This window comes from Vulpes vulpes, chromosome 9, assembly GCF_048418805.1.
Source record: "Vulpes vulpes isolate BD-2025 chromosome 9, VulVul3, whole genome shotgun sequence".
NCBI classification, from domain to species: Eukaryota; Metazoa; Chordata; class Mammalia; order Carnivora; family Canidae; genus Vulpes; species Vulpes vulpes.
The window spans coordinates 100,175,935-100,203,925 of record NC_132788.1 but is presented as its reverse complement, the minus strand read 5'-3'; the positions used below and the strand labels follow the sequence as shown (position 1 = coordinate 100,203,925).

The window sequence follows — 27,991 nt, the reverse complement described above, 5'->3', positions numbered from 1 at the left end:
GGGAAAGGAAGAGAAGGAAGAAAAGAGGCTGATCAGGTTTCCTTTCCCTGTGCTGGGTTTCGGTTTCAGTTTCGGTTTAATTCAGCTTAGTTTTGTTTTCTGTGAAGATTTGCCCCACTGAAAACACAAAGATGTTCATGGGTAATATCTAAGTTGTCTTTAAACAACTGAGTTAGAAACGACCTAGGGGTGGTGGAAGGGGAGGAGGGCGGGGGGGGGTGACTTGTTGGCGGGCACTGAGGGGGGCACTTGACAGGATGAGCACTGGGTGTTATTCTGTATGTTGGCAAATTGAACACCAATAAAAAATAAATTTATTATTAAAAAAAAACTGAGGTAGGTTTTTGAGATGCAAACCATCTCCAGCATGGATGGGTTCATTGGGGAGAAACAGGAACCCACAAATCTTCACAGAACTCTGCAATCTTTGTAGGGGACCAGGACTGGACCTCCATCTCTGATTCCCAGCTTTATGTTGCTTTCCTCTCCCCCTTTTTCCTTTGTTGTAGACACAGGATGTTCACGGAACCAAAAAACCAAAAAAACCAAACAGTAGTCTTAGAATTCCTCCTTCTGGGACTCACAGAAAAACCAGAGCATCAGACTCTCCTCTTTGGACTTTTCCTCTCTGTGTACCTGGTCACCATCTTTGGGAACCTGCTCATCGTCCTGGCCATCATCACAGACTCCCACCTCCACACGCCCATGTACTTCTTCCTCTCCAACCTGTCCCTCGTCGATACCTTCTTCTCTTCCACCACTGTGCCCAAGATGCTGGTGAACCTTTGGACCCAGAACCGGGCTATATCTTTTGTGGGCTGCCTTGCTCAGATGTACAGCTTCCACCTGTTCGGGACCACGGATAGCTTCCTCCTGGCTGTGATGGCCATTGACCGGTTTGTGGCCATTGTCCACCCTCTACGCTACTCAGTCATCATGAGCCCATGTGTCTGTGGGTTGCTGGTTGGGGTGCCATGGCTGATCACCAATCTCCAGTCACTCGTGCACACCTGCCTCATGGCTCAACTGACCTTCTGTGCTGGCTCTGAAATCCCTCACTTCTTCTGTGATCTCATGCCCTTGTTGAAGCTCTCCTGCTCTGACACGCACACCAACGAGCTGGTGATTTTTGCTTTTGGCATTATCATGGGCATCAGTCCTCTCTCATGCATCCTCCTCTCTTACACCTGCATTTTCTGGACAGTCTTCAAGATCCCTTCTGCTCAGGGCAAGTGGAAAGCTTTCTCCACTTGTGGCTCACACCTCACTGTGGTGTCACTGTTCTATGGCACCATCTTTGCTGTGTACTTGCAGCCCACATCGCCTGCCTCTTCCCAGAAGGACAAGTCAGCTGCCCTGATGTGTGGGGTGGTCATCCCCATGTTGAACCCCTTTATATACAGCCTAAGGAACAAGGACATGAAGGCAGCCCTGAAGAAGCTTGTCGGCAAAGCAGTCTCCTCTCAGTCCTAGGACAGAACAGTTGTTGGGCACTTAGCTTGTTCCAGAACCACTGCTGGGTGGTGAGAACACGGAGATACATCCCATCACTGCCCTCAAGGTGTTCAGAATTGAGTGGGGGGATAGAGATGTGTAAATAAATCATTATGGTGCAACTTGATAAATGTGTCACAAAAGATGAATAAAAAGCTGTGGTAACCCAAAGGGAGAGGCACACATTTTCTTCCATGATTTATCTTCCCCGTGAAGATCAGAAGACTTCAAAATAGTCTTAAATTGGCCCTCTCTGGGGTATTCGGCTTATGGGATTGCCATGTGGGTAATACTAGTTGAACAAAAGATCGGCTGGACCATTTTAATATTGATAAAGACAACACATATTAGCCAGTTACGTCACCATGCTTCCTAAGTGACCTGGAGAAGGACAGTGGAAGCATCTGTTGAGATTAGCTCACGTATTATTCACTTCAGCAGCCACCAGCCTCGGTCTCACAGGGACTCTCTGGCCACCTTTTGTGGCCATGACTTTGAATAGGGATCAATGTCATCAATGGGCCTCCCGTGTGCACCTTCCCCACCTCCCATGCATTGGATCATAAGAGACAACAACATCTGGCTCCCAGGGATTGTGATTCAGCAGTCTGGCACTGAACCCTAGAATCTGCCTTTTTAACAAGCTCCCAGGTGGCCTTGATGCAGGGAGTACACAGACCTCAGTCTGAGGACACAGGCCCTGGAGAGGCTGCAGAGCCCATGTGTTTTCTGTGATGCCCATCACCTGACTTCAAACCCAATATGATTCTAAAAGCCCAATCAAAACAAGCCAGATAGGATGGACTGGAATGCCTGGAAAGTTAGTGCTGGGAGGTGAATTTCACCCTTCAAAAAAGATGTGTCAAAGTCTAACTTCCCAGAACCTCAGAATGTGACCTTACATGAAAATAGGGTCTTTACAGGGGTAATCAAGTTAAAATGAGGTCATTAGGATGGCTCCTGATCCAATATGACTGCCAACCTTATCAAAAGGGAGAATTTGGACATGGACACAGACACACCATGAGAATGCCGTGTGGATGGGATCCCTGGGTGGCGCAGCGGTTTGGCGCCTGCCTTTGGCCCAGGGCGTGATCCTGGAGACCCGGGATGGAATCCCACGTCGGGCTCCCAGGGCATGGAGCCTGCTTCTCCCTCTGCCTGTGTCTCTGCCTCTCTCTCTCTCTCTGTGTGACTATCATAAATAAATAAAAAAATTAAAAAAAAAAAAAAAAGAGAATGTCGTGTGGAGATGCAGGCAGAGTTGGAAGTGATGGTTCTACAAGCCAAGGAACACCAGAGACTGCCAGCAAACCACCGGAAGTCAGGACAGAAGCATGGAACAGACCCTCCCTCACAGTCCCCGAAAGGAACCAACCCTGCTGACATCTGATTTCAGACTTCTATCCCCTAGAAACATGAGACAATAACTCTCTAATCCAGTTTGTGGTCCTTTGTTATGGCAGTCCTAGCAAATGAGTACAGCAAGTTTAGAAGAGCTGGCATCATGCAAAGACCACACACAGACACATCTCCTCAAGTCCATGACTCACTGTGTGTCATGGTTAAGAGAGTCTGGGCTACAGCTGGAGGAAAACATGAGGGGTTTAAATTGCATAGATTCATTTTCTGAATCCATTTTCTCAGTGTCTCAGTGTGATGACAATAATGAGATATATAGCATGCCCAGCACAGTGCTAAGCTGTTTGTATGTGTTATCTCATTATATTTTAAACAACAACCCTACAAGTTAGGTGATATAAGTTCTTATTTTACACATAAGGAAGCTGAAGCTTGAAAAATGAAGCTGCTACTAAGTGATAGCCAAAGTTCAAACAAAAGACCCATCTCAAAGCCCAGGTCTTAACATCACACCATACTGTCTAGAAGTTGGTGCCTAAAGCAGGGATTTGCAAACAGGGACCCTTGGGCCAAATCCAGCCCACAGCCTGTTTTTTGTATGGCCTGTGAGCTAAGAGTAGTTTTTATATTTTTAAATAGTTGGGGAAAAAAATAAAATAAGACTATTCTATGACAGATTGATTATATAAAATTCTAATTTTAGTGCTCATAAAGTTTTATGGGAACACGCCCACATCCATTAATTGATGTATCATCTATGACTGATTTCAAGCCACAGAACAGAGTTGAATAATCTTGAAAGAGACTCTATGGTGCACAAAGCCTAAAATATTTACTATCTGACCCTCTACAGAAGGAGTTTGCTGACCCCTTTTCTATAGAAAAAATAGACTGATACCCAAGTAGATCCATGAACCAGAAGCATCAGCATCATGGAGAGTTTGCTAGAAATGAAGACTCAGACACCATCCCAAACCACTAAATCATGATTTTAACAGCAACCCATGGGGTTTCTATGAGCCTTAAAGTTTGGGGATCACAGAGATAGGTGCGGGATGGAATGGAGGGTTGTAGAGATGTGGGACCCAAATAGGCCTTCGGTTCAGGAGAACCAGATCTAGGGCATTTTTCGATAAACATTTTCGATTTTTCCCTGCCTTAAACACAGTCCTGGAGAGAAAGGTCCAAAGATCACACCATCTTTGAAAGAATTGTGGCTACAGCTTGAGGACATGGCCACCAGGTGGCGATAGTGCCGTTTCACAAAGCGGATTTAAAGCTCTTTTTCAGAAACATTTATCCTGGCTGTAAGCTGGCCCAGTTACAAAGTAGGTGGGATCCTCCCCTGGGAGGCACAGCATGTGCAAAGTTCTTGTGGTGGGATGGAGCCTGGGGTATTCAAAGGAATCACGGAGAGGTGTGTCCCCAGCCCACAGCGTGGGGAGTGGGATGTGTGGGACCTCATGGAGGACTGCAGTAGTCAGTCACCACTGGGACTGCTCCACAGGGCAGAGGACACCATGACATTAAGCAAAGATATAGAGAAGGCCTGTGATTCAGAATGAATCCACTGATGAATCATACCATGGATTGGGGGTCAGAAAACTTTCCAAATGGCCAGATAGTAATTATCAGCTTTATAGATCATACAGTCTCTGTCACAATGGATGTATTGTCTATTGTGGCTTCCATAGACAATACATCAAGGATTAGAAACTGAAACTTGAATTTCATATTATTCTACCATGTCATGAAAATAGTCCTTCTTTACTGTTGCATTAAAAAATGTGTTGACACCATCAAAATGATTCAGAAATATTCTCAACGAATACCTTCCTTCCATGCGCTTCTCTCCCCCAAATTGTAGTGGTAAAATATAGCATGTAACTTTTTTTTAAGAAAGTAAAATATATTGCCAAAATGGATCTGGCTGTTTGAGTTTTAGTGACTGGCCTATATTCACTCCTTTTCTCCACCCACCCCAGAAACATTCCCACATACTTACCTCTTCTAATTTAGCTACCTGGCAATGCGGATTGCCAAATATTTCAACTACCAAAATATTTCAACTGTTACCCATCAAGAGGAAATGAGGAGAAAGTTTTCACCTTCTGTATCATCTTCCTGAGCTCCAGGATCAATTAGGAAAAAAATTAATTAATTTGAGAAACAGAAAATCCTGTCTAAAATCTGCCATCCAATGTGAGCTGTCTAACATCACATATTACTGGACACAGTAATCCTATGGTTACCAAGACTCCCTTCACGGACATTAGATTTAAAGTTTTAATTATCAAAATTATCAAAAGTAACTTATGACATGTTTCCTTTTGATTCATTTCCAACCATTTAAAAAAACGGACCTTAGGCTTAAAGTTTTAATTATCAAAATTATCAGAAGTAGCTTATGAAATGTTTTCTTCTAATTCATTTCCAACCATTTAAAATTTTTAAAAATAGTTCATAGCTCAAGAGCCGGATTTGGCCCACAGGCTCTAGTTAGCAAACCCTGGTACACATGGATGGAAGTAACAAGAAGCAGAGAGACCAACAGGGACCAAAGAGTGAGAAGTGAAATTGGCCAAAACCCAGCACCAAAAAAATGAAGGGATGGATGGTGCCACAGGATCTTTGCATCTGCTAATGCCTCCTCAGCTTTGAGATTTCAAGGCAAACCCCACTTCCTCACAGAAGCCTCTCACCCCCTCCCTACCTCAGTTATATCAGGTAGCTACACATTCACTATTCCTCATTCAACTCATCACATCAGTGATTTTATAATCATTTGTGTGATTCTCTGATGAATGTCTATTTCACCCACTTAACTGTGAGCTGAGAGATTGTTTTCTTGCTTATCTTGCCCAACTCCATACAGCAGCCACTTAAAATATATTTGTTGACTTAACAAATGAATGAACAAATGAATGAATGAACAAATGAATGAATGGGGAGGCAATGAATGGCAAGACCCTAGGAGTAGGCTGGGTAACAACAGAGACAGCTAACAGTCAAAATAAGGTTGCTGTGTACACACTGTAAACTCTCCTGCCTCCCCAGCCTCCGTAAAGCCTGACATACACCCAGGAACCTTGGTGAAATCAAGGAGAGGAGCCTTCCTCTCATCCTAGAGACCAGGAAGAGCAAGCTCAGCATGAGAATATTTAATTCAGCAATAACAGGAGACCATGAGAAAATAATCATCTAGTAATTCTCCAAAATCTCAGCAAGGATGTTGGAAGGGGCTTGAGCCCATTTATCCGGATCTGAAGAGTGCAGCAGAGTGACCCTGGCCACCATTAAAGCACAATACCACTTCCTTCGATGTACATAGGATTTTATAGGGTGATTCAAAGCAATTTTGGAGACAGACACTGAGATTCAGAAAAGGAAAGTGACGTCCAAGGCTATATGCTAGATCAGGACACAGTGAGTATTCCAATCCAGTGGAGTGTGACCCGAAAACCTGACCCCTCCCTCCACCATGCTGGATGGCCTCCCAGATGAGTGACTCGACCAAGGCCACATTGCAGCCCCATGTAGGGCTCTGGGGGGGGGGGGGCAAAAGGTGGATCAGCTGGTAGAAAAGAAAGCCACATCCAACAAGGCATGAGGAAGGATGCAGTAAGGCTTCAGCCTGAGGTCCTAGAGGGGAAGCTCCTACTCCCAAATGTACATTTGCTAGGGATTTGGGGAGTCACTCCTATCTCTGTGAACTTGTGCTGTGGGAGGTCCCCAAGACCACCCTCAGGTTCAGTGATTCACTAGAAGGAGTCAACAGAACTCAGCAAAATGGTTATATTCACAGTTCGTTACAGGGAAAGGATACAGATTAAAATCAGCAAAGGTAAAAGGCACATGGGCAGAAGGGACCAGCCACCAGGGGACCAGTTGTCCCCTTCCTGCAGATCCATGTAGACAGCACTTAATTTGCCCAGCAATGACATTCGACCACACACAGGGTCTACTGCCAACCAGGGAGTATATGCCTCCATAATAAAACATCACAGATGGTGTGGCTTAAACAAGACAAATTTATTTTCTCACAGCTCTAGAGACCATAAGTCTGAGATCAAGGCATCGGCAAGATTGGTTCTTTCTGGGGCTTCTCTCCCTGGCTGGTCGATGGCCATCTTCTGTACTGTCATATGATCTCCCTTATGTCCACACACATCCTGTGTCCAAATGTCCTCTACCCATGAGGACACCAGTCATACGGGATTAGGGCCCACCCTAAAGACTTCCCTTGATTTAATCACTATTTAAAGGCCCTATCTCCAGATACAGCCATATCCTGAGGAACTTGGGGGTAGGCGGAGGGTTAGGGCTTTAGTATATGAATTTGGTATAGACACAATTCAGCCCACAACAGCCACATAGACATAGCTGACCGCCCATGTGGCTAACCTTGGCTACTCAATCTCTGTACCCTCCAGGTTAAGTTGACACAGTGTGGCCCAAAGCCCCCCACTATAAATCACATTGTTAGCATGGCCCCCAGGTATACAAAGAGATTCTTATCAAGTAGGACACTCTAAGGGCTTATGGGCTACCTCCCAGGTGCCAGTCAGGAGCCAGACCTTTCTGTGGAATGTGCAGTAGAGTCCAGAGATCTGGGAGAGAGAAGGGATGAGCTAAGGAATAAAATGGGGTCTCTGCCTGGCCCTGCCCACCCCTGGCCACTTGCCCCAGCTGACCTGTTGGTCACCCCTCTCCAGGCTGCCTCCCCTTCCTCTGGGAAAATCAGAGGTCCTGCAAGCTGGACACCATGGCAGTTCTTGGCATGGCTGCTGGTGGCCAGTTGCTGAAGGTGTCCTGGGGCATGTACCGGGGCCTGGTCAGCAGGAGGGCCCCGCAGACCTGCAGCTAATGGAAGGAGGGCACTGCAGGGGGCCTGGAGGTTTTGCTGCACCTCAGCTTCAACCCCACAGCTTTCCTGCTGGGCTTTGCTAAGGGCCACTCGGAGACTCTGGCCAAGATATGCTGCCCCACTAACTGCCTGTCAGGTGATGCCATATCCCACCTCTGGAAGCTGACTTGGCAACCTCTCTCCCTCTAGCTGCTTGATGCTGCCCTGGTGGACATCTGGGGGCAACCACCTCTTCCCTGGCTCCTCTGAGGATAGACCCCCAGCCAGGCAAGAGCCTCTTCACTCTCTGGGAAGAGCCTGATGCAGGTGAGCCTCGGGCACAGGGATAACTGGCAATGACAAAAGTGGGAGGGAGGACTGGGAGCCTGCTCCCCATGATCTTCTCCATCTTCTATTCCCAGGAACTAAGGATCCCAAGGAGATGGCAGAAAAGAGGCTTAGCCCACAGACACATGCCCTGCCTCCATTATCCCCACTCCCAACAGCCTTGGTAACAGGGGGAGTTATTCTTCCTTCTGGATGGACAAGGAAGCTGAGTCCTAGAAAAAATGTCTGCATTTGGGGTCCCCCAAAAGCTGACTCTGAGGCAAGGATTCAAGTGCAGGTAATTTATTTGGGAGGTGATCCAAGAAATGCTGGAATGGGGGCAGGTGGAGAAGTGAGAAGCCGAAAGGAAGGAAGTCAGTAAAGAGCATACTGGTATTCAAGTTTCCAGTGTAGACAGCTGGAGCTCAGTCCCATGGGAACCTGTGGGCATCAGTGCAAAACATATACATGAGGGTTGAGGGAGTTAGGGTATATGAACACCAACCCCCACTGTCTGCCACAGAGGTTCAGAGCTCTGCTCAAACCTCACCAGCCCCCTCTGCCTGCATTTCTTCTTTTAAAAAAAAAATCCCCATTTTGCTGGGGACTGGATTTATCTATCAGGCACATAAATACAGCACATCAGGCCTGAAGCCAGTGAGCCAGTGAGAACATCTGGGGGAAAGAGAATACACACACACAGAGGCTCCTAAATCCAAACAGCAACTATCAAAATCCAGATGAATAATTGTACAGACTGTACAAAATGTGAAATTCAATATTCATAACCATTTTATTAACACCAAGAACTTCAGGTTGCTGAGAAAGAATCATAGCCAACTGTGAATTAAATAAGCTCCATGTAGCCAAATAAATGCAACAGAAGTACAGAAACACTGTCAAAGGTGTTTACCAAAAATAAATAAATAAATAAATATGGATGAGGTGTGTGAGTGGTTTTTAATCATTTGATGTGATATGGGTGGGGCCAGGGATGCTCTCATCCCCATATCAGCCTCCAGCTTCTCTGAGATGCTGGGATACCCTGATGGAGCCCTCCTCCTTTCCCCCCTTCCCTGGGACTTGTGAAGAGGTGCTGTCTTGACCCTGACCTCTTCCCCATCGTCAGCGGCTCCCTCAAAGACATCAAGGACGTATCACTCTCCAGCCTGACTCCCCCCAAACACATATCCAAGATAAGTGAACAGAACCTGAGAGATCCGTGGATGCTAACAAGCATATTAACATATGCATAATGGGAATACCAGGAGAGAAGAGAAAGGGATAAGGAAATAGTTGAGGAAATAATGGCCAAAAAAACCCAACCAGAGTTGATGAAAGATATGAATCTGCACATCCAAGAAGCTCAATGAACTCCAAGTAGGATAAAACTAGAGATCCACTTTGAGGCACATGATAAACAAACACACACAACCTCCTCTGTGCAAGACTCTTAGCCACCCCCTTCCATCCAGGCTTCTGGACCCTGATACCTGATCTCCTACCTAAACACTCAGCAGTGAGCAAGACGGACAAGCATCTGGTGGAGTCCCAGTTTAGACAAGGATGCAGATAAACTAGAACAAAGCACTGGAGCTCTTAAGTTCAAGCTGTGACAGTATTCAAAGAAATGAAACACAATGAGATAATAATGAGTGGACAGTGTTGGGTACTCAAGGAGAGCCTCCCTAGGCTGTGCTTTTGGAACTAAAGGATGAGAAAGAGGCAAATTCAGAAGAACCTGGGCTTTCCAGACAGAGGGGACAACATGTGGAAGGGGCCTGGGACAGGTACAGTTTGATGTAAGGAAGATCAGAGTGGAGGTCATGGTGGGCAATGGAGACAAGAAGAGATGGGGCTAGAAGTCTTACCAGGAATCTAGATTTTACTGTAGGTGGGGTGAGCAGTCATGGAAAGACTGTACAGCAGGAGTGTGCAGTAATCTGGCTTCAGCTTTTTAAGTCCACTCTGGAGAATGGAATGTACAGAGTGATGCAGGTTAAAGTTTCCCAGATGGGCCACATCCCACATCCTCTTCGCAAGATCACCTTGACACATCACCCACTGAGAAGGGGGGGGGTCTATGCCCCCTCCTCTTGAATCAGGGTGCCAGAAGTAACACAACATGAATCCCAAGGTTGGGTCAGAAAAAAATAATGCCGCTTCAGTCTTACTGACTTTCCAAGTCCTGGGTGGCCATGTATGAAGCCTGGTCTCCCTGACTACTGACCTGCTGGGAGGAAGCCCAGGCCAGGGAGGAGGCCCACGTAGCTGCCCTAGTCCACAGCCTATGAAGAGGTCCCAGCCCTCAGCTGTGATCACTTACAAGCCATATGAGTGAACATGTCTGCAGATGATTCCAGCCCCCCATTTGTGGAGATACCCCTAAACCTCAAAGACTTTCCAACCAAGGAGAATGAACAATCAATGTCAGCTGTGCCCTGCCCAAATTCCTTACCCACAGCATCTGTGGGTATCAAGAAATGGCTTTTACACCACTGTTTTGGAAAACGTCTGTTAAACATCGGTAGTAACTGGAATTGAGGGATGGGAACATGAGGAGGCAGCTGAGTGGCAACCAGGAAACTCAAGAAGAGGAGGTATCATGGACAGGAGTGATGCCAGGTCTTGCACCAGGCTGGACCAGCAGACGGGGAAAGGGGGTGGGGGGAGGAATACGTGCAGGATGCGCTTTAAAGGTAAATCCTAGAGAACTTGCTGTGTTCCTTCAGTAAAGAGGGTGGGTAAGACGGAAGACGAGGGCCCAGGACCGTGCCGGGATACGCACAGGTGGAGCGAGGAAGGCAGCCTAGCGCCCCCATCCCCTCCCCACGCGGCCCGGGCGACTACATCTCCCAGCATCGCTCGCTCAGGCCGCGGGAAGGGGAAAAAAAAAAAAAAAAAAAAAGTTTGGGCCAAGCATTCCCGGAATGCGCTTCCTGCTGGCGCGGAGCGGGGGGCGGGCGGGGAGGCCCGGGCGGGGCGGGGAGGGGAGGGCGGGGGGCGGTGCGGCCGGAGCCCGGGGCGCGCACTCGGCCCGGCCCGGGCCCCAGCATGGCCGAGCCGCTGCTCAGGAAAACCTTCTCCCGCCTGCGGGGCCGGGAGAAACTTCCCCGGAAAAAGTCGGACGCGAAGGAGCGCGGTGAGCCGGGGAGGCGGCCGAGGAGGGGGCGCCGAGCCCCGCCCCGCCCGGGAGGGGGTCCCGGAGCCCCAAGGCGGGACGGCTGGGGGGGGCGAGGGGGAGCCCCGCGGAGTCCCCTGCGGCCCCGGGCGGGGGGCCGAGAGCGGGCAGGGGTCCTGGCAGGAAGGGGCTGGGCGCGGGGCAGAGGGGGCGCGGACCGTTATGTGCGCCTGGCCCGGGATGCCAGCGCTGCGGCTCCTGGCGAGGCCCGGGAGGGGGCCTCGCCCCTGACAGGAAATGGGGCCGAGACCGAGCGCCTGGAGGGCGGAGGGGAGGAGCACTTGGGAAGCTGGTAAACGGGCCCAGGCCGGGGGACACCCCGCGCCCTTGGAGACCCGGGATGGCAGATGGGCAGCGAACTCCTGCAGCGGAGGGAGAGAGGCGGTGCATCAGGCACAGTGGTCACCCCCCAGCCCCCTTCCACCCATTAACCAGTGACTGCAGCTGCGCCCACCTTAGGCAGCCCTAGGAAACTGTCCCTTTAATACGGGCAGGGAAACTGAGGCACGGAGCAGTGCCCAAAGCCAATTAAGTGACTTAAACAGCTCTTTGGACTATACTACTAATAGGGACGCCCGAGACAGAGCCCAGGGCGTTGGAAATAAGAGTTGACCAGAGGAGGGAGTCCACCAGCGAGCAAGAGGAGACCTTAAGGAACTGGGAGCAGCGTGGGTCAGAAAGTCCCGGGAAGGAAGGAGTTAAAGGAGGGAGGCCTGCCGACTCCACGCTCTGACCCCCCCCCACCACCACCACCACCACCACCAAGCCCTTCCCAAAGATTCCCAAGGTTCCTCGAGCAGAGAGAAGGGACTGGGGTGCCCACGCACAAACACAGACAGGAAACAGCCCAGGATGTCAGAGACGGGAGGATGGAGCAAAGGGGAGGCCCCAAGACGTTGACTGTGGGGATCTGGACTGGGCTGAGAGACCGGGCCCACTCCAGGATGGAGGCAGAGTCTGGAAGACAGGCGGGGGGGTGGGTAGGAGGTGGTGTGGGGTTAGTGCTGTAGCCAAGGGAGGACCCAGCCCTAGCTGTCGTGCCTGCTCCTGTCTTCGGAAAGGAGCAAGCCAGGGTTCACTGCAGGCTTTGAGCTCGACCATCACCCGGATCCCTAGGAAGCCGTCCCCACAATGAGCTCTCTGATGCCTCCCTGGAGGGGGGCATTGAATCCTCCTCCCCCCATTTAACGGGAGGGCACTGAGGCTCAAAGAAGGAAAGCAACTTGCCCAAAGCCGCCCAGGAGGAAGGGACGGGGGCCGGGCTCCACCCACCCAGAGTTGGGAGGTAGAGCTGAGAATGCATGGCCCAGGTCTGGAGAAACCCCACTGGACCCCCGAAGCTGAAGAAGGGCAGAGGGACACTGTTTGGGACCCCAGCGACTAAGAGGGGGCTGGCTCTAAGCTGGCAACCAATGAGATTGCTGGCCTGTGCCCGCCCATTCCAAACAAACATGTGGAGTGAGTGCCAGCACTGTGTGCACCCCAGCCCTGGCCCCTGCAGGGAATGAGCTGAGGGCTGGGGCTGCCCTGGGGGTAGCAGGGGGGAGCTGCGTCTCACTCCCCTTGCTCTCTGCCAGGCCGTCCAGCCCAGCGCCCGGAGCCCAGTCCTCCAGAACCAGAGCCCCAGGCCCCTGAAGGGTCCCAGGCTGGAGCAGAGGTGCCCCCGAGCCCTGAGACATCTCGGAGCCCAGCTCGGGGGGCCTACCTGCAGAGCCTGGAGCCCAGCAGCCGCCGATGGGTGCTGGGTGGGGCCAAGCCACCAGAAGAGGCTGCTTTGGGGCCCAGGGCACCTGGAAGCGGGGAGCCTGCGGGTGAGATTTGGTACAACCCTATCCCTGAGGAAGACTCCAGACCCCTGGCACCTGAGCCCCCAGGACCACAACCAGGCTCAGCTGAGCCAGAGGGCCCGGCCTCGCAAGGTGAGCATTAGCCACATACCTCCAGCCCCCCAAGATGCCCACCAGCTTCACCCCCACCCCAAGCCCAGGCTTCTGAACCCTGAGATCTGCTGTTCCCTCAGGCGCAGCCCCTGCCAGCCCCCCCACCAAAACCTCCCGCACGAAGTCCCCCGGCCCAGCCAGGCGTCTGTCCATGAAGATGAAGAAGCTGCCCGACCTTCGGCGCCGGCTGAGCCTGCGGGGCACCAGGGCTGGCAGAGAGCGTGAGAGGGCCGCCCCCGAGGGCTCCGTCATCAGCCGTTACCACCTGGACAGCAGTGTGGGGACCCCTGGACGGGCAGCAGGGGCTGGGGCCACGCGGGGCCCTCGGGCCGGTTACCTCAGTGATGGTGACTCACCAGAGCGCCCAGCAGGGCCCCCGTCGCCCACTGCCTTCCGGCCCTATGAGGTGGGCCCAACAGCCCGAGCACCCCCTGCCGCACTCTGGGGCCGCCTCAGCCTACACTTGTATGGGCTGGGGGGTCTGCGGCCGGCACCTGGGGCCACCCCAAGAGACCTCTGCTGCCTACTGCAGGTGGATGGGGTGGCCCGGGCCCGAACAGGGCCACTGCGGGGGGGACCAGACTTCCTGCGGCTGGACCACACCTTCCACCTAGAACTCGAGGCGGCCCGGCTGCTGCGGGCACTGGTGCTGGCGTGGGACCCGGGTGTGCGGAGGCACCGGCCCTGCGCCCAGGGCACTGTGCTCCTACCCACAGTCTTCCGAGGTAGGATACATGGCTGCAAGGGAGGGGCGGTTGGCACAGGATTCAGCTCCCCCTTTCCCCCAGAGTTTCCAGGTGGGGGTGTGATTTGGAGTAGGAGACCAGGGCATAGAAGCCTGTGGGGGCAGACTCCACAGATACCCTTGTATCTTCAGGGTGCCAGGCCCAGCAACTGGCCGTGCGTCTGGAGCCCCAGGGGCTGTTGTATGCCAAGCTGACGCTGTCAGAGCAGCAGGAAGCCCCAGGCACAGATGAGCCCCGAGTCTTTGGGCTGCCCCTGCCACTGCTGGTGGAACGGGAACAGCCCCCCGGCCAAGTGCCCCTCATCATCCAGAAGTGCGTTGGGCAGATTGAGCGCCGAGGGCTTCGGGTGAGCCCCCTGCCCCACCCCAGCTGGCCCTCAGACCTATACCCCAGGACACTCGGCACACAGAGCCCAGGCCTTCCCCACACATACATCCTGCCTGGGACACTCCTAAATCCAATCCCAGCTTAGACAAGCTGGAAGCTCCCCTAGACCATAGCACCCAACCCAGAATGCGTAGGTCATCCATCTGTTTAGTACTACCTGGTCCCAGACCTTCTGGAGCTCAGAGTCAGCTGGGAGAAAAGACATGATTTCAATAATTCACTGTGGCTGGGACAATAGTGAAGAAGCTGGGAGAGTTTAAAGCTGGACCTGACTTGCTGGTTGGAGTAGTCAGGAAAGGCTTCCCAGAGGAGGTGACAAGTGAGCTAAGGGGAGTCATTTCCTGAGTCAAAGGAGGGCGGTGCCAGGATGAATGATCCAAGCAGAGGGTTTACAGGGCCAGGTTGTTCAGGCAGCCAGGTGGGGGCCCCATACAGGTGTCAGGAGCAGGAAGGCAGCTGGTCAAGCTACAGTCAGCCCCTACCCCTCAGTCCACTGCCACCCTGACCCAGACCTCCACCCCTCACCCCACCCAGCCCTGATCAGTTTGTAGCACTGGCAAGATCTCTCTCTGTCCCCACCTCCAGGTGGTGGGGCTGTACCGTCTGTGTGGCTCAGCAGCTGTGAAGAAAGAGCTCCGGGATGCCTTTGAGCGGGACAGTGCAGCTGTCTGCCTCTCTGAGGACCTGTATCCCGATATCAATGTCATCACTGGTCAGCATGCCCCTTCTGCCCCTACTGTCTCCCTATTCAACCTTCACCTCAAGGGAGTCCCTGTGGTCCCTCTGTGTCCGCCCCCTTCCTGTCTGGCCTTGCTTTCACTTTCCTATGCCTGTCCTCCTCTTCCCCCTCCCAGCCCCAGCTGACCCTCCAGGCTCAGAAGCCAGGGTTGCCCTGACCAGAGTGGGCCCTGTGTCCACAGGCATCCTCAAGGATTATCTTCGGGAGTTGCCCACCCCACTCATCACCCAGCCCCTCTATCAGGTGGTGCTGGAGGCCATGGCCCAAGGACCCCCAAGCAGGGCCCCCTCTAGCACTGAGGGCACCCGTGAGCTCCTCAACTGCCTGCCGGATGTGGAGAGGGTAAGTTGAGCTGGTGGGAGAGGGCAGGACTCAAGAGTGGGCTGATACCAGGAGAGTGCTGCACCCACCCCTGCGCTCACAGTGTGCATGAACGTGTGGCACTGTCACAACCCTAGAAAGTGGGTGCTATTAGTATCCCCACCTCATAGCTACGGAAACTGAGGCTCAGAGCAGTTAAGTGAGTCCCCCAAGCATGCACAGCCAGGATATCACAAAAATGCAGGCTCTGAATACAGGTCTGTCCACCTACCACAAGGAAGGTTCCTGGCTGTGGGATCCTGGAGAAGTCCTGACTGACCCTCTGTGCCTCAATACCCTCATCTGTAAAACGGGATTAATGCTACCCTGCCTAATACACAGAGGGGTGGGTCCATCCAAATCCAAGCTCTCCCACACCAAAGCCAAATTGCTTTTGTCGTCAGTCTTCCCTCCATAATCCCGAAGCCCTAGCTCTGTCGTTTCCCCACTCTGGGCCGCCTTGGTCTCCACTCGGGTGTGACAGGGGACCGGCTTCACTCGCCTCATGACTCCCAACCGTCTTCTCTCAGGCCACGCTGACGCTTCTCCTGGACCACCTGCGCCTGGTCTCCTCCTTCCACGCCCACAACCGCATGACCCCGCAGAACCTGGCCGTGTGCTTCGGGCCCGTGCTGCTGCCGGCGCGCCAGGCACCCTCCAGGCCCCGCATCCGCAGCTCTGGCCCGGGCCTCAGCAACGCAGTGGACTTCAAGCGCCACATCGAGGTGCTGCACTACCTGCTGCAGGCCTGGCCAGGTGAGCCCGCCCCCGGCCCGCGCCGCCAATCCAGGCCAGGCTGCCGCCGCGATGCTTTCTCAGCCGACCAATCGGAGCCCCGGACTAGACGGGCCACGCCCCCTGGCCCGAGTAATCCGGTACCCGGCAGCCTAAGCCAATCCCTGCTTGACGCGGTCGGACGCCGGCCTCGGGGCCCGCCCATCAGAGGTCGGCTCGGCCAGTGAAGCCCCATCCCCGATCCGATGGCAGGTCGCCGGGCCAATCCGGGGCCCGGTTAGCGCGGCAGCCAATCACGAGCCCCGCTCTTCCCCCGCAGATCCCCGCAGGCCCCCGGAGCCTCCGGACCTCGCGCCGTACCTGCGGCCCAAGCGGCAGCCCCCGCTGCACCTGCCGCTCGCCGGCCCCGAAGTGGTGGCGCGGCCCCGCGGCCGTGGCGGCCCCGAGAGCCCCCCAAGTAACCGCTATGCGGGCGACTGGAGCGTCTGCGGACGGGACTTCCTGCCGTGCGGGCGGGACTTTCTGTCTGGGCCGGACTACGACCACGTGACGGGCAGCTACAGCGAGGACGAGGACGAGGAGGCGGGCGAGCCGGCGGGCGCCGCGGACTTCGACGACGACTTCGAGGCGCCCTTCAACCCGCACCTGAACCTCAAAGACTTCGACGCCCTCATCCTGGACCTGGAGCGAGAGCTCTCCAAGCAGATCAACGTGTGCCTCTGAGCCGGGCGGGGAGGGGTGGGACCCCGGTCACGGGCCGGGTGCCCCAGCGACGGAGGGGACCGGACTGGCCCCCCGGGCCGCGGTCCCGGTTGCTGGGGAGTTGCCTAGTGTCCAGCCAGCCGGTTGCTGAGAATCATTCCTCGTTTCCAGTGCTCAGTGGTGGGACACTGGTTGCGAAGGCTGGGGACTGGGGACTTCGGGACCAGATTTTGGGGGCATCTTTTCTAAGTAACCAAGGGCCTCTCCCCTTGCTGCCAAAAAGCACTTCTCCCGCTTGCTGGGCTGGCCTCTCTCGCCCCCCACCCTTTTTCCAGGGAAACACCAGTTACTGTGAGCATCACCCCGGGATGGTGAGACACCCTCCCCTTCCCCCCCCCCCCCCCCCCCCCAGTTCTCTTGCTGCTGCCAACCAAATCAGTATTAGCTTTAAGCACCGCACTCTGCTTCTCCCTCCCCTGGAGGGTCCAAGGACTATCATGAGGTGCAACTTGGGGCAGGGTGGGGGAAAGCCCCTACCCCGGGCTCCCGCTGGATAAGAGCAGCCCAGGGCCTTTAGAAAAATAGCTGGTTTCCCCACCCTCTCTTCCAGGGAAAACCCCATGATTGCCTCAAACCAGGAAATGGAGATAGCAGAGTCTGGCCCTTCCCTTACCCAGTTCTTCCTCCACATCCCTGAGAAAACAGCACTTACAAGACCTCCCTTTTGGAGGGGCCCCACCTGAAATGTCAGGCTAGGGGCACTTTGGTACGGAACATATTTATTGCCTCCATGCGTGTGTGTCTGTGTGTGAGGACTAGTGTGCATGGACACGTCTGGAGCAGGTGTATGGGGCTCTTTCAGGGGCCTCTGAGGGGGAAAGAGTTTGCAGTGGCCAGGCACCCTGAAATCCGCAGGAATGGAGCCTCAGGGGGCCCCAGAGTTCCAGTGGGAGAGTAGGGTCCCCTCCTGTCTCCCCCCTTTCCCTCACTTCCATTTTTGTGGACAATAAATCAATATGCACAAGTTCTGGAGTGTTCGGGCCCCCATGGACCAGAGATGGTTTATTCAGTATGGATGAGAAGAAGGGAGAGAGGGCAGTTGTGCCCCCAGAGAAAGAGGCCCAGGAGCTTTCCAGTGAGCCTCACTGAGCTCTGACCCCTCCATCCCCACCCCATCTTCAGGGAGGGTTCTAGAATCACTGGACCTGATAGGCCAGGTCGAAGGCAGGCAAGGACTCTAACCCAGCCAGGCACAGTCCAAGGATGGGGAAGCCAAGTGTACTGACCCAGGAGGCCCTACACAGCGATGGAGCCATCTCGGAAGTCTGTCCTCCCAATGAGGATGTTGACCACAACTGGGTGGCCGTCTCGGCACTGCTGTTGAGCATCACGAAGCACCTCAACCACCTGATCTTCTTTCTCCCGTGAGAGCAGCAAGCCCTGGGCCCCAAGTCCCATGGCTGCCTTGTGATAATCTAAAAGGGGAAGTCAAGTCAGATGGTGGCAGGGACCCAGGCCACCATGCATTCAGTCCAGGAGAGGATCACATGAAACAGCATCCCCCCCACCCCTCCACTCCACCCAGGCCTCTCACCAGTGTAAGCCAGGCCACAGGCCACATTGCTGCCCAAACAGGGCACTTGCTCCCGAGAAATCTGTGTCCAGCCAGCATCATTCCCTATCAAGGCAATCACTGGGATCTGCAGGGAGAGGATGAGGCCAGACCACAGCCTTCAGTATTAAGGCTTGGCCAGCCAGAGGACAAAGACAGGGACAGGACCTTTGCTAGACAGAAGCAGTCGCCCCCCCCCCTGCCCTACCCACTCCTGATGACTTCTCCAGAACCCCAAGCTCTGAGCATCCCTTGGGGCAGCCCGGTCACCTTGTGCCTGATGAAAGTGTCAAATTCAATGAGGCTATAGCCAAAGGCTCCATCTCCAAACAGGCACCACACCTGAGCAGGGAACAAGGCTGATTGAGTGCTCACTGCCCAGAAAACAGCTCACTGCCCCCTGCCTCCAGCACCCTCACTCACCTCAGCATCTGGCCGGCACAGTTTGGCCCCAAGTGCAAATCCTGCACCAACCCCCAGAGTCCCAAAGGCCCCTAGGGAAACCAAGAGTAGGTGGGATTAATGAGGCCCCGACAATGCAAGCCATCCCAGGCAGAGGCGTCTCCTTACCAGGGTCAAGCCAGCGCAGGGGGCCACGAGACTGCACCAGGTGGGCGGCAGTGCCCACGAAGTCCCCACCGTCGACCACCAGAATCGAGTTGTCAGGCAGAGTTTCCTCCACCAGCTGCAGTACCCGCACTGGGTTCAGGTGCTGGGCTACTGGTGTCAACGCCTTCTCCCTGCCACAGAGCAATGTGTGTCAGTGCGCCCGGCAGTGGAGCCTGCCAGGAGCCCTCAGTTGCACCCCCCGCCCCATGTCCGCTCCACCTGGCCCCCACCGAAAGGCCTGCTCCTTCTGCCGGTCAGCTTCCCGAAGCTCCTCTGCCCAGTCTGAGGCCCACGTCTGGCCCTTGAGGCCTTCCACCAGCTTCACCACAAAGGAGCCCACATCTCCTATAGAAGGAAGAGGATACAGCTGCAGGGAAGTGGCCTCCTGCCCTTCCAGCACCAGAGGCCCAGCGACAGCAGGAATCCAATGGCAACATCCCAGCAGGAGACAAGGAGGCAGGCCGGGGATGTTCCTAGGGCAGTTTCCAGAGTCTGCCAGAACCAGGTTAGGGCAGCCAAGGTAAGGCAGAGAGCAAGGCCAGAGAAAGGAAGGTTTAGGAAACACAAAATAGGTTAAAAATGAGCAGCCTTGTCACCTATCTCCTCCTCACATCCTAGATCACACAGTGCTGGCAATCCTGCCTCTAAAACACATCCCTCCAAACACCTCCATCAGCCAAGCATGTCTCTCCAATCCAGGCATGCAGAGTGCTTGGAAAGTGACCGAGAAATGGGCCAGTGATGCACTTTACATCTCCGTAAATGATCCCATGGACGCTCAGAGAAGCTGAGTTTGTCATGCCCGTCCCTCCCCACTCCAGGCCTTGTCCTTTCTGCTCCGGCCCGGTTGAATGGGCCCCTGGCCTCTGCCTACCAGCTGCTACAGTGGGCCTTCCCAGGCACAAATGCAGCAGTGCCACTTCTCTGCTTGACACAAGAGGTCCACGTAGCATAGTCAATGTGCTTGGAGCAACGGGCAAAGCAGAGCACAAAGAAGCCATGGGAGCAGACTGAACAGGGATAGTCTGCCGAGACAACAGAGGCAGCTCTCTGTCCTCTAGGCAGCTGGCAGCATGGGAGGGTTTGCGGCCAGGAGCACGATCACATGCACACTCCCAGGCCTTCCCCCTTATGCACACCCCACCATTTGTTCATCCAGATGCACCCATCAGTCTGAGAGCCAAATGTACGTCTCTGCTGACTGGGTGCCCAGCAGGGCAGGGTCCCAGCCATGCTCACCAGCACCCGGCACAAGCCAGCTGCAGCAGAAGTCAGGAGAAGGACCGGGAAGAACATATATGTGTTGGGGGGATACTGGGAGCTCACCCTGGACGGCTTCCTGGGGCTTCCAGAACATGTCTGAGTTAAGCAACATCTCTTTCCGGTTACGATTGACAATGATGATCTTGCTGCTGCGGCTAAGGACACGACCGTAAGACAGGCGGAAGTCACACACGGCTCCTAGAGTGGGGAACATGGTCTCAATGGCTGGAGGGCCAGTGTCCCACTACCTTACTTAATCCACCCCAGCAGACTAAATGCACAAGGGTCCCTCTTCTTCCTTTCTCCCCGTACTAGTACCACATGCACTGACTTCACAGCTCCCCACCCCTCAAATCTGGGCTGGCCTCTGGAACATGCTCCGGCCAACAGAGTGTGACAGAAGAAGGCAGGCGTCCCTGAGACCAGGCTTCAAGAATTGTGGCTTCCACGGTCTCTCTTAAAAAAACCGTGCTCTCCCATCTCTGCATGTTTCTCATCCTCCATGAAGTAAACAAGCCCAGGCTGGCCTGCTGGATGATGAGAAAGCTGAAGGAAGAGGTAAGGAAGAGTGAAAGAATTCAATTATCCCTGCGGAGGCCATGTCAACCCCGCCTGCAGTCAGCCCAGGCCAAGTATATGCGCCAACCCTGCCTGGATCAGCCCAGATGCCTGCTTGCCTCTCCCACTACAGACTCATGAATGAGTCCCATCAAAACCAGAACAACTGCTACCTAACCTCTAGTTAGGTGGACGTTGAGAAATAATGAGTTTATTTTAACTCACTCAGTTTAGGAATGGTTATTACACAACAGCAAACTGATACAACTATGGTATGTTAGGCAGGATTCCAAATACTTTACATGAGAACATGTATTCCATATGTGTATATGCTATATAAATCCTATATAACATACACAAATGCAAATGCTGAACACAAATACTACAGGTGCCCACTATCTCTGCATTTTCCTTAGTGCGAGGTTGAGTCCCAAAACACAACTGCAACTTTGCAAGAGTTTAGCTGAATGTCAAGTACATGGCTGTCCAAACCCTTGGAAGGGGCCCAAGATAAAGGATGGGTGATTATGAGGGGTGCCAGTAAGTACCTGACTAGGAGGGGCAGGGTCACAGAATGGTGCCTGGAGGGAGGAAAGAGGCTGAGGCCCACCTGCCAGAAGCACAACATCTGCTTTCTTCAGGGCGGCGCTCCGGTTCTGGCGGATGTGGAGGGGGTGGTTGCGGCCCAGCAGTCCTCGTGCCATCCCTCCCAAGAAGCAGGGGATGCCAAGAGTCTCCACAGCAGCCCTAGGAATCCAAGCAGAACAGAGGAGAGTGTAGTCAAGGAGTGCCCCCACCCCACAAGGCATCAGGGAAGCAGGGACCAGGTATAGGAGAGTAAGGTCAGGGCTGAGGCTTCTCACCGAAGTCTGTCAGCAGGTGTCGGGGGCAGCAGAGCCTGGCTCCCCAGCACAATAAGGGGCCTTTTGGCTCGGCTCAAGATTTCCATACAGCGCTGAACCTGGGATGAGAGATGGGGCTCAAAGAGCCAACCGTGTGAGTCACCATCAGCTCCCAAGATCATGGCCCCAAAACTGACTCAGAGAGGCCATTCTGCCAGGTGGGGTTCCTCAGCCAGGGAAGGGAGGCGATTCACCTGCTGGGGGGATGCCTGGGGAATGTCCAGAGGCAAAGGCCCCTCAGGCTGAGGCTCCCAGGCTCCTGCAAAGAGGTTGGCCAGGTGATTCTCTAAGTACCTGCAAAGGTGAGAGGAAGAGGTAGTTACCAAGATCAATGACCAGGGCTCTAAGAGCTGGAGGAGGCCAAGTCTAGGAGAGAAGAAGGTGGCACCGGAGTGGACAAGCAACACCCCAGGAGAAACACACCTCAGTGACCAAGTCTCCAGCAGCCTGTTTCCCTCAGAAGCTTCTGGTGACCACCCAACCTGACACAGACCCTCAGGAACAAGTGATACAGGCATGGATGCCAGGATCGGGGCCACCGCTACAGGGGCAGCCACACGCAACTCCACCGCTTCCTAGCTGTGTGATGGGCAAGTAACTTAACCTTCCTGAGGTTCCTCCTCTGTAAAATGGAAAAGGGAATCTCCCAAGGTTCACTGTCTATCCATTCAGAATATAAAGCACTGTGCAAAACACACAATCATGAGGCTACTAACATCCCCAGTACTCAAGCCGCTTTCTCTGGCTTCTGACACACCTCCTTCCGTCTCCTTACCCATCGGGCCTAGGGCCCTGACTTTCCACATAGGCCTGCGCAGAACCTGGAGACACAGAGATACATCCTGCCCAGCTCAGCCCTCAAGGAACACCCACCCCAGCCCAAAACAAGACACGTGAGTGGTGGCAGAAGGCTGCCAGAGCCTGAAGCTTCTGTTTCTCTTTTAAAGAGGAACCAAGACTATAGAGAATGAGAAGAGACCACAGAAGGAACCAAGGTAAAAAGAAAAGGCAGAGGAAGTGCCGGAGGCTGGGTAGGGGCAGCCCAAGAAAGAAGAGAAGGGAGGGGGCATAAAAGAGACTGCCGTCATGGCCACAGAATTAAAACTGCTTAAAAACTCAGCCTGCCTGACATGGTCACCAGCCATTTCTTGTGTGTTCAGGACCTGAGTTCCCCTCTGTAATTGTGGTTCCCTAAGCACATGCTGGAGAAAGGATGGGAGACACCTTGACTCACACTTGACAGGGATACTGGACTTCAACCCTAATCTTATTTAAGATAATAAGTTAATCATTCACTTCCGCGTTTTACGCGATCAAAATGACCTTCTTTTATTCTTCACGGAATCTTAGTCTAGAGGGGAAAACAGGCAATGCTCCTCCATTTTTAGATAAGGAAGCTGAAGTCAAGAAAAGTTAAATCATGACGCGGTGTACATAAGCGTGCACAGCACCCTATGTTAGCTGTATCTCAATTAAACCATGGCAGGGGTGACAGTAGGCTCACCACTGGCTCAAGGTTAACACACCTAACCTAGCTAGTGGCAGTCCTGGGATTTAGACCCGTCTCTTTGGACTTTTATTTCCTTCATTACAGACAGCACAGAGCTCTGTGGATAAAGCACTGAGGGCCCCTCCAGGCTGAATCCTCAGCATTAAAAAGCTGGAGGACTTCATGCCCATCATTTGGCACCCCCCTGGGTCCCAGTTACCCATCTATGAAGTGCACATAATACCTTGCCATTTTAACACAGGATGGATTGTTCTAAGAGACATGTGAAAAAAAACACTACTCCATGAAGACACTGTCTTTCAAGCAGGCAGGGGCCTGACTGTCTTGTTCACACCTGTCCTGGTACCTAGAGCAGCACTCACTGGTGGAAGAGGAACAGAAGGTGGAAGGGCAAGCACAGGCAAAGAGCACGGACAGAGAGGAAGGAGAAGGAAAATCGATTGTCCTTCTGTGCTGTTTCAACCAGGCCCATCTCCGTGGTGACCCAAAACACCCCTTTCACATACCTCTGCCTGGACACTCTTTCTCTCAACTGAAAGAAGACTTCCTCAAGCTTGTAGCTCTTCCAGGAAAACCTTGTCCCCTACCTTGGCCTGAGGTCCAAGCGCCCCCATGTGATCCACCCACGTCTCCGCATCCCACAGCCACCACCTGGATTCAACCACCAGTGCCTCTCATGCCAAGGCCCACCACACCTTCTCCTGGCTTCCCAGCTTCCACTCAACGCTACAGTCCATTCTCCAGCAGCAGTTAGACAGAACGCCCTGAATCAGGGCATCGCACGCCTCTGTTAAGGCCCTGCAATGCTTCTCAATGGATCTTGAATTTTTAAAAAACCCAGGTCCTCCCCATAGCCCCTGCTCACTGCTCTGAGCTCAGTCCCTGCCCCTTTGCTCACCTGCTGCTGCCACATAGGCTACCTTGCTTTCCCAATCCACCAAGTTTGTTCCTGCCTCAGGACCTTCGCATATGCTAATCCTTCTATATAGAATGCTCTTCCCTTGGCTGCCCTCCCCCAACTCAATTGATATGCAAGCTGATGAAGGACTCAAAGGAGGGACGGATATTGGCAGGAAGTTACAAAAAAGGGCATGATGGGAGTGGGGCTACTCACCAAGAGACCACTCGACCCATGAGGCCCTTGGGCGGCTTGGTTGGCACCATCTCCTTCTGGACCATGAAGTAGGGGTACAGCACATCGATGGGCAGCTCCACAAACACTGGGCCTGAAGAGGGGCAGGGAGGCTACTGAGCCGGCCATGCCTCTCTAGGCCCAGGGCAAAGGGCCTTACCACTGCCCAGCACCCCTCACCTACCTGGGGTGCCTGACTGGGCAGCAGCCATTGCAAGCCTCAGAGTGGGCACAATGTCCCGCACCCTCCGCACAGAAGCACAAAACTTGCACAGTGGTCTAAACAGGGACATCTGATCAATGGCCTGGAGTGCACCCCGGTTCTGGTGGAAACAGAGGAGTCCAGAGAGTTAACACACTGAGCCCTCTGAGGCTCCCAAGGACCCCCGCTACCCACCTGCAGCAGCGTGCTGGCGGCCCCACCCAGAAGCAGGACCGGGGACTGAGCTATCTGGGCGTTCTTCACTGCAGTCACTGTGTTGGTGAGACCAGGGCCTGCTGTCACTGCTGCTACACCCACCGTCCCTAAAACACAGAATCCATCACAGCCGTGCTCACCCTCCTGGCCACATCTGAAAAAACTCTGCCCCTCAAACACCTCCTATCCCATTCTCCCCAGCCCTCAGCCCTCTCTGCTCTGCCCTCACCGGTCAGGCGGGCCACAGCATCGGCGGCAAAGACGGCTGTGACTTCATGGCGGGTGTCCACCACACGGATGCCTATCTTCTCACAGGCCACCAACAGCGGGGAAATGTGCCCACCAACCAGTGTGAAGAGAAACCGCACACCATGGGCCCTTAGGACAGCTGCCACATTCTCCCCACCATGCTGGATGCTTGCCTTGTCCACCTGCACCCCCAGGGAAGAGCAAGATTATCAAGCACCAGGGCAGGTAGGGAGAGGGCAATCTTGCTCCCCCAAGGAAGGAGGACAGGACAGAGTCAGTAAGAGGAACTTTGATCTTGGTTAGGCATCTATCATACTATAGGCCAGGCCCAGAACAGGACATGTCATCCTATCAGATCCTCTGGAGATTATATCGTTTTGCAGCTAGGAAGACCAAGACTTGCCCAAGCAATAGTCCAAGTCGCATAGAACCAATGCTCTCAAGCACCCCCTTGTTACACTGCCTGTCTCAGGGGCGGTGGGGCAATCAGGGAGAGGAGAGGGAAAGTGGATCCAGAGAACCCTAAGTAGTTTGACCAGGGGCCATCTGGCAAGATACCAGAACTGCCTCCCCTCCAGGGCCTGGCACCCTGACTGTGGATTCTAGCCTGCTAGACTTCCTCCCACTCACTAGGCAGGCAGGCCAGCTACCAAGCACCTGGCACGAGAGCAGCCTGCTGGCACAGATCATACTGAGGCTTCCCAGACCCGGCCATCTCACAGCCCTGCACACTAGAGGCCTCTGCCTTAAACCTCCACAAATCCTCAAGATTAGTAGTAGCCTTGCTCCCATTGCTCCTGGTGAAGACAAGAGGAACTGAGGAGGGAGTCGGGGGGCAGGGGTAGATTCCTGAGGGAGGAGCCAAGCAGTGCAGAATGAGGTCTGTCAACTCTTTCCAAAAACCATCACCTATGGCAAGTTACCTCCAAGCTCTCTCGGGAAATGAAGAGAGAAACAAAAGCAACTACTCAGGGAGGTGTTGAGAGGTACTTGACAACTATCACAGGCCCCCTCCAGGGCCTGCCTTCAGCCCACTGTGACCACACCACATTTAGGGAGCAGTGCTGTGTGAAAAGGGCTCCCGGCCGCTGGGGAAGGAGTGGGAAGGGCGATGAGCGCCGGGCCAGCGACTTGCGGTTATCTCTTTCTAGAGGCAAAGTCCAGGAGGGCCTTGCCTGCAGCCTGGCAAACAGGGGACAGGGAGGTGGATAGAATTTCCCGACCGAGCCCCCTACATTAAGGAGTCGGGCCTCACTTGCTCCGCCTGCAAAATATGTGAGTTAGAGGGAGGGCCGGGAGCTCGTTCTTTCTTTGGCTGCCCCCAGCCCGCCGCTGATCTGTGCCCCCGCACCTTGTGCACCAACTGATAGAAGAGCCCCAGCCAGTGCGCGGCGCCCAGCAGGGCGGCCACCAGCGTCCCGCAGGCCAAGAGCAGGAAGGAGGGGAAGAAGCTCCGGGCAGGCGCGGCTGCCGCAAGGGTCTCCATGAGGCGGCACCTGAAAGAGAAAGGACAGCGCCAGCGAGCAGCTGGACGTAGATATCTTTTCCGGAAGGAGGTAACCCCTCCCGCACGGATGCCGGGCCACGCCTCTCCGTCCCACTTTCCGCGCAGCCAAGCCCCTTACGCCTCACGAGGCCACGCCCCCTCGAGGACAGGCCACGCCCCCGGGGCCAGGCCACACCTCCTGCGGCGCCAGCCCCTCCCCCTCCGTTACATCACCCCCGCCGCTGAAGCTAGCCCGCCGCAGGCTGAGTGCGGCCTCAACAGCCTCCAGATAGCTTTTCACACTTACCTGCTTCTCAAGGGTTGGCGGGAAGCCCCGCCTCTGTCACACCTGGATCCGAATCTCAGCCCCAATGGTGAGCCCACCCACCCCGCGTGTACGTCACCCAGAAGGCCCAGGCCACGCCCCCAAGGTAGCGTGCGTGCCCCTCTCCTAAAGCCAGACCTCCGCGCGCTGCGAACGCCCGAGCTCGACCCCACACCGCGGGCTGCGCGGGTCGAGGTCAGATCGCATCAGAAGGCGTCTCCGCCCTCGGGGCACTTTGGCCTTCACGTTCGGGAAATGGCGCTGACTCGAGGCATTCGGCGCCCTTCGTGTCACATGACCCGGGCGCGCGGCGCGGGGGGGGGGGGGGGGGGGCGGGGGGGCTGGGCCCGGAGCCGGCCGTGGCGCTTTCACTAGGAGCCGCTGCGCCCTTTGGTCCGGCCCGACGCGCGTGCGCAGAGCCGTAACCGGACTCCGGGACGAGCGCCAGCGCCCTATCCCTGCGGGCCGCCTCGCACAGGCCCCGCCCCCACCTCTCATTGGCTCGCCCCGCAGGGTATCGCTTTTCTTGATGGGACGCCACGCCCCTCGGCGTTCTGCGGGAGCCCAGCCGCTCCGCAGCCGGCTTTCCGCGGCCTTCCACTGGCCTCCTGTTCCAGCCTGTGGTTCCGGGCCTTCCGAGCCCGCCCGCTTTCACGCCAGCCGTGCCGAACGCCCCTGAGCGTCCGCGGACGTGCATGCCGCCGGCCGCTCCCCGGAACCCACCCTCCGGGACCCCGTCCCCGGCAAGCCCCGCCCCTCGCCCTCCCGAGGCCCCGCCCCCAGCCCCGCCCCCGCGCTCGTAGACCCGCCTCTGCCGTTGGCCCCGCCTTCTTTGCCGACCCTTGGGGTTTCTCTATTCCGAGTGCGCAGGTGTGGACGTGCAGAAGCCGGGGGTCTCTGGGTCCAAAGGTCCGGCCTCTGGAAAATGATCTCCCCATCAGCGAAGGGGAAGTAATTTTGGAACTGAGCACCTTGCTACCTGACCAAACGAATCGTGCCATTTTACCAGTGGCTCCCATCCCTTGTGGACTTCTGGGATCTCCCTCTGAGGATTCCCCCCGGTTGGTAATTTTATCTTCTGTTGAATCATTTTACTTTTCAGCTCACC

At 54.7% G+C, this 27,991-nt stretch overlaps 3 protein-coding genes across 3 annotated transcripts; 2 read left to right on the top strand and 1 right to left on the bottom strand.

Annotated features, from left to right (window-relative positions):
• The first annotated feature begins 516 nt into the window (after positions 1–516).
• On the top strand, positions 517–1,473 carry OR1I1 (olfactory receptor family 1 subfamily I member 1). The gene has a single exon (XM_025989869.2). The coding sequence runs from the start codon at positions 517–519 to the stop codon at positions 1,471–1,473; it is 957 nt and encodes a 318-aa protein (XP_025845654.1).
• A 9,569-nt stretch (positions 1,474–11,042) lies between these two features.
• Positions 11,043–17,843, top strand: SYDE1 (synapse defective Rho GTPase homolog 1). Its single transcript, XM_025989755.2, has 8 exons — positions 11,043–11,171; positions 12,788–13,129; positions 13,231–13,875; positions 14,028–14,242; positions 14,869–14,995; positions 15,204–15,364; positions 15,913–16,138; positions 16,437–17,843. Exons 1-8 carry the CDS (start codon positions 11,084–11,086, stop codon positions 16,838–16,840), a joined length of 2,208 nt encoding a protein of 735 aa, XP_025845540.2. The 5' UTR covers positions 11,043–11,083; the 3' UTR covers positions 16,841–17,843.
• A 4-nt stretch (positions 17,844–17,847) lies between these two features.
• ILVBL (ilvB acetolactate synthase like) lies at positions 17,848–27,359 on the bottom strand. The gene is made up of 16 exons (XM_025989756.2): positions 26,866–27,359; positions 26,424–26,568; positions 25,053–25,254; positions 24,803–24,930; positions 24,590–24,728; positions 24,388–24,499; positions 21,958–22,057; positions 21,725–21,822; positions 21,472–21,608; positions 20,367–20,501; positions 19,271–19,385; positions 19,002–19,171; positions 18,855–18,925; positions 18,702–18,773; positions 18,414–18,519; positions 17,848–18,294 (listed from the first exon to the last, which is right to left on the bottom strand). Exons 2-16 carry the CDS (start codon positions 26,556–26,558, stop codon positions 18,116–18,118), a joined length of 1,899 nt encoding a protein of 632 aa, XP_025845541.1. The 5' UTR covers positions 26,559–26,568; positions 26,866–27,359; the 3' UTR covers positions 17,848–18,115.
• Between the last annotated feature and the right edge of the window lie 632 nt (positions 27,360–27,991).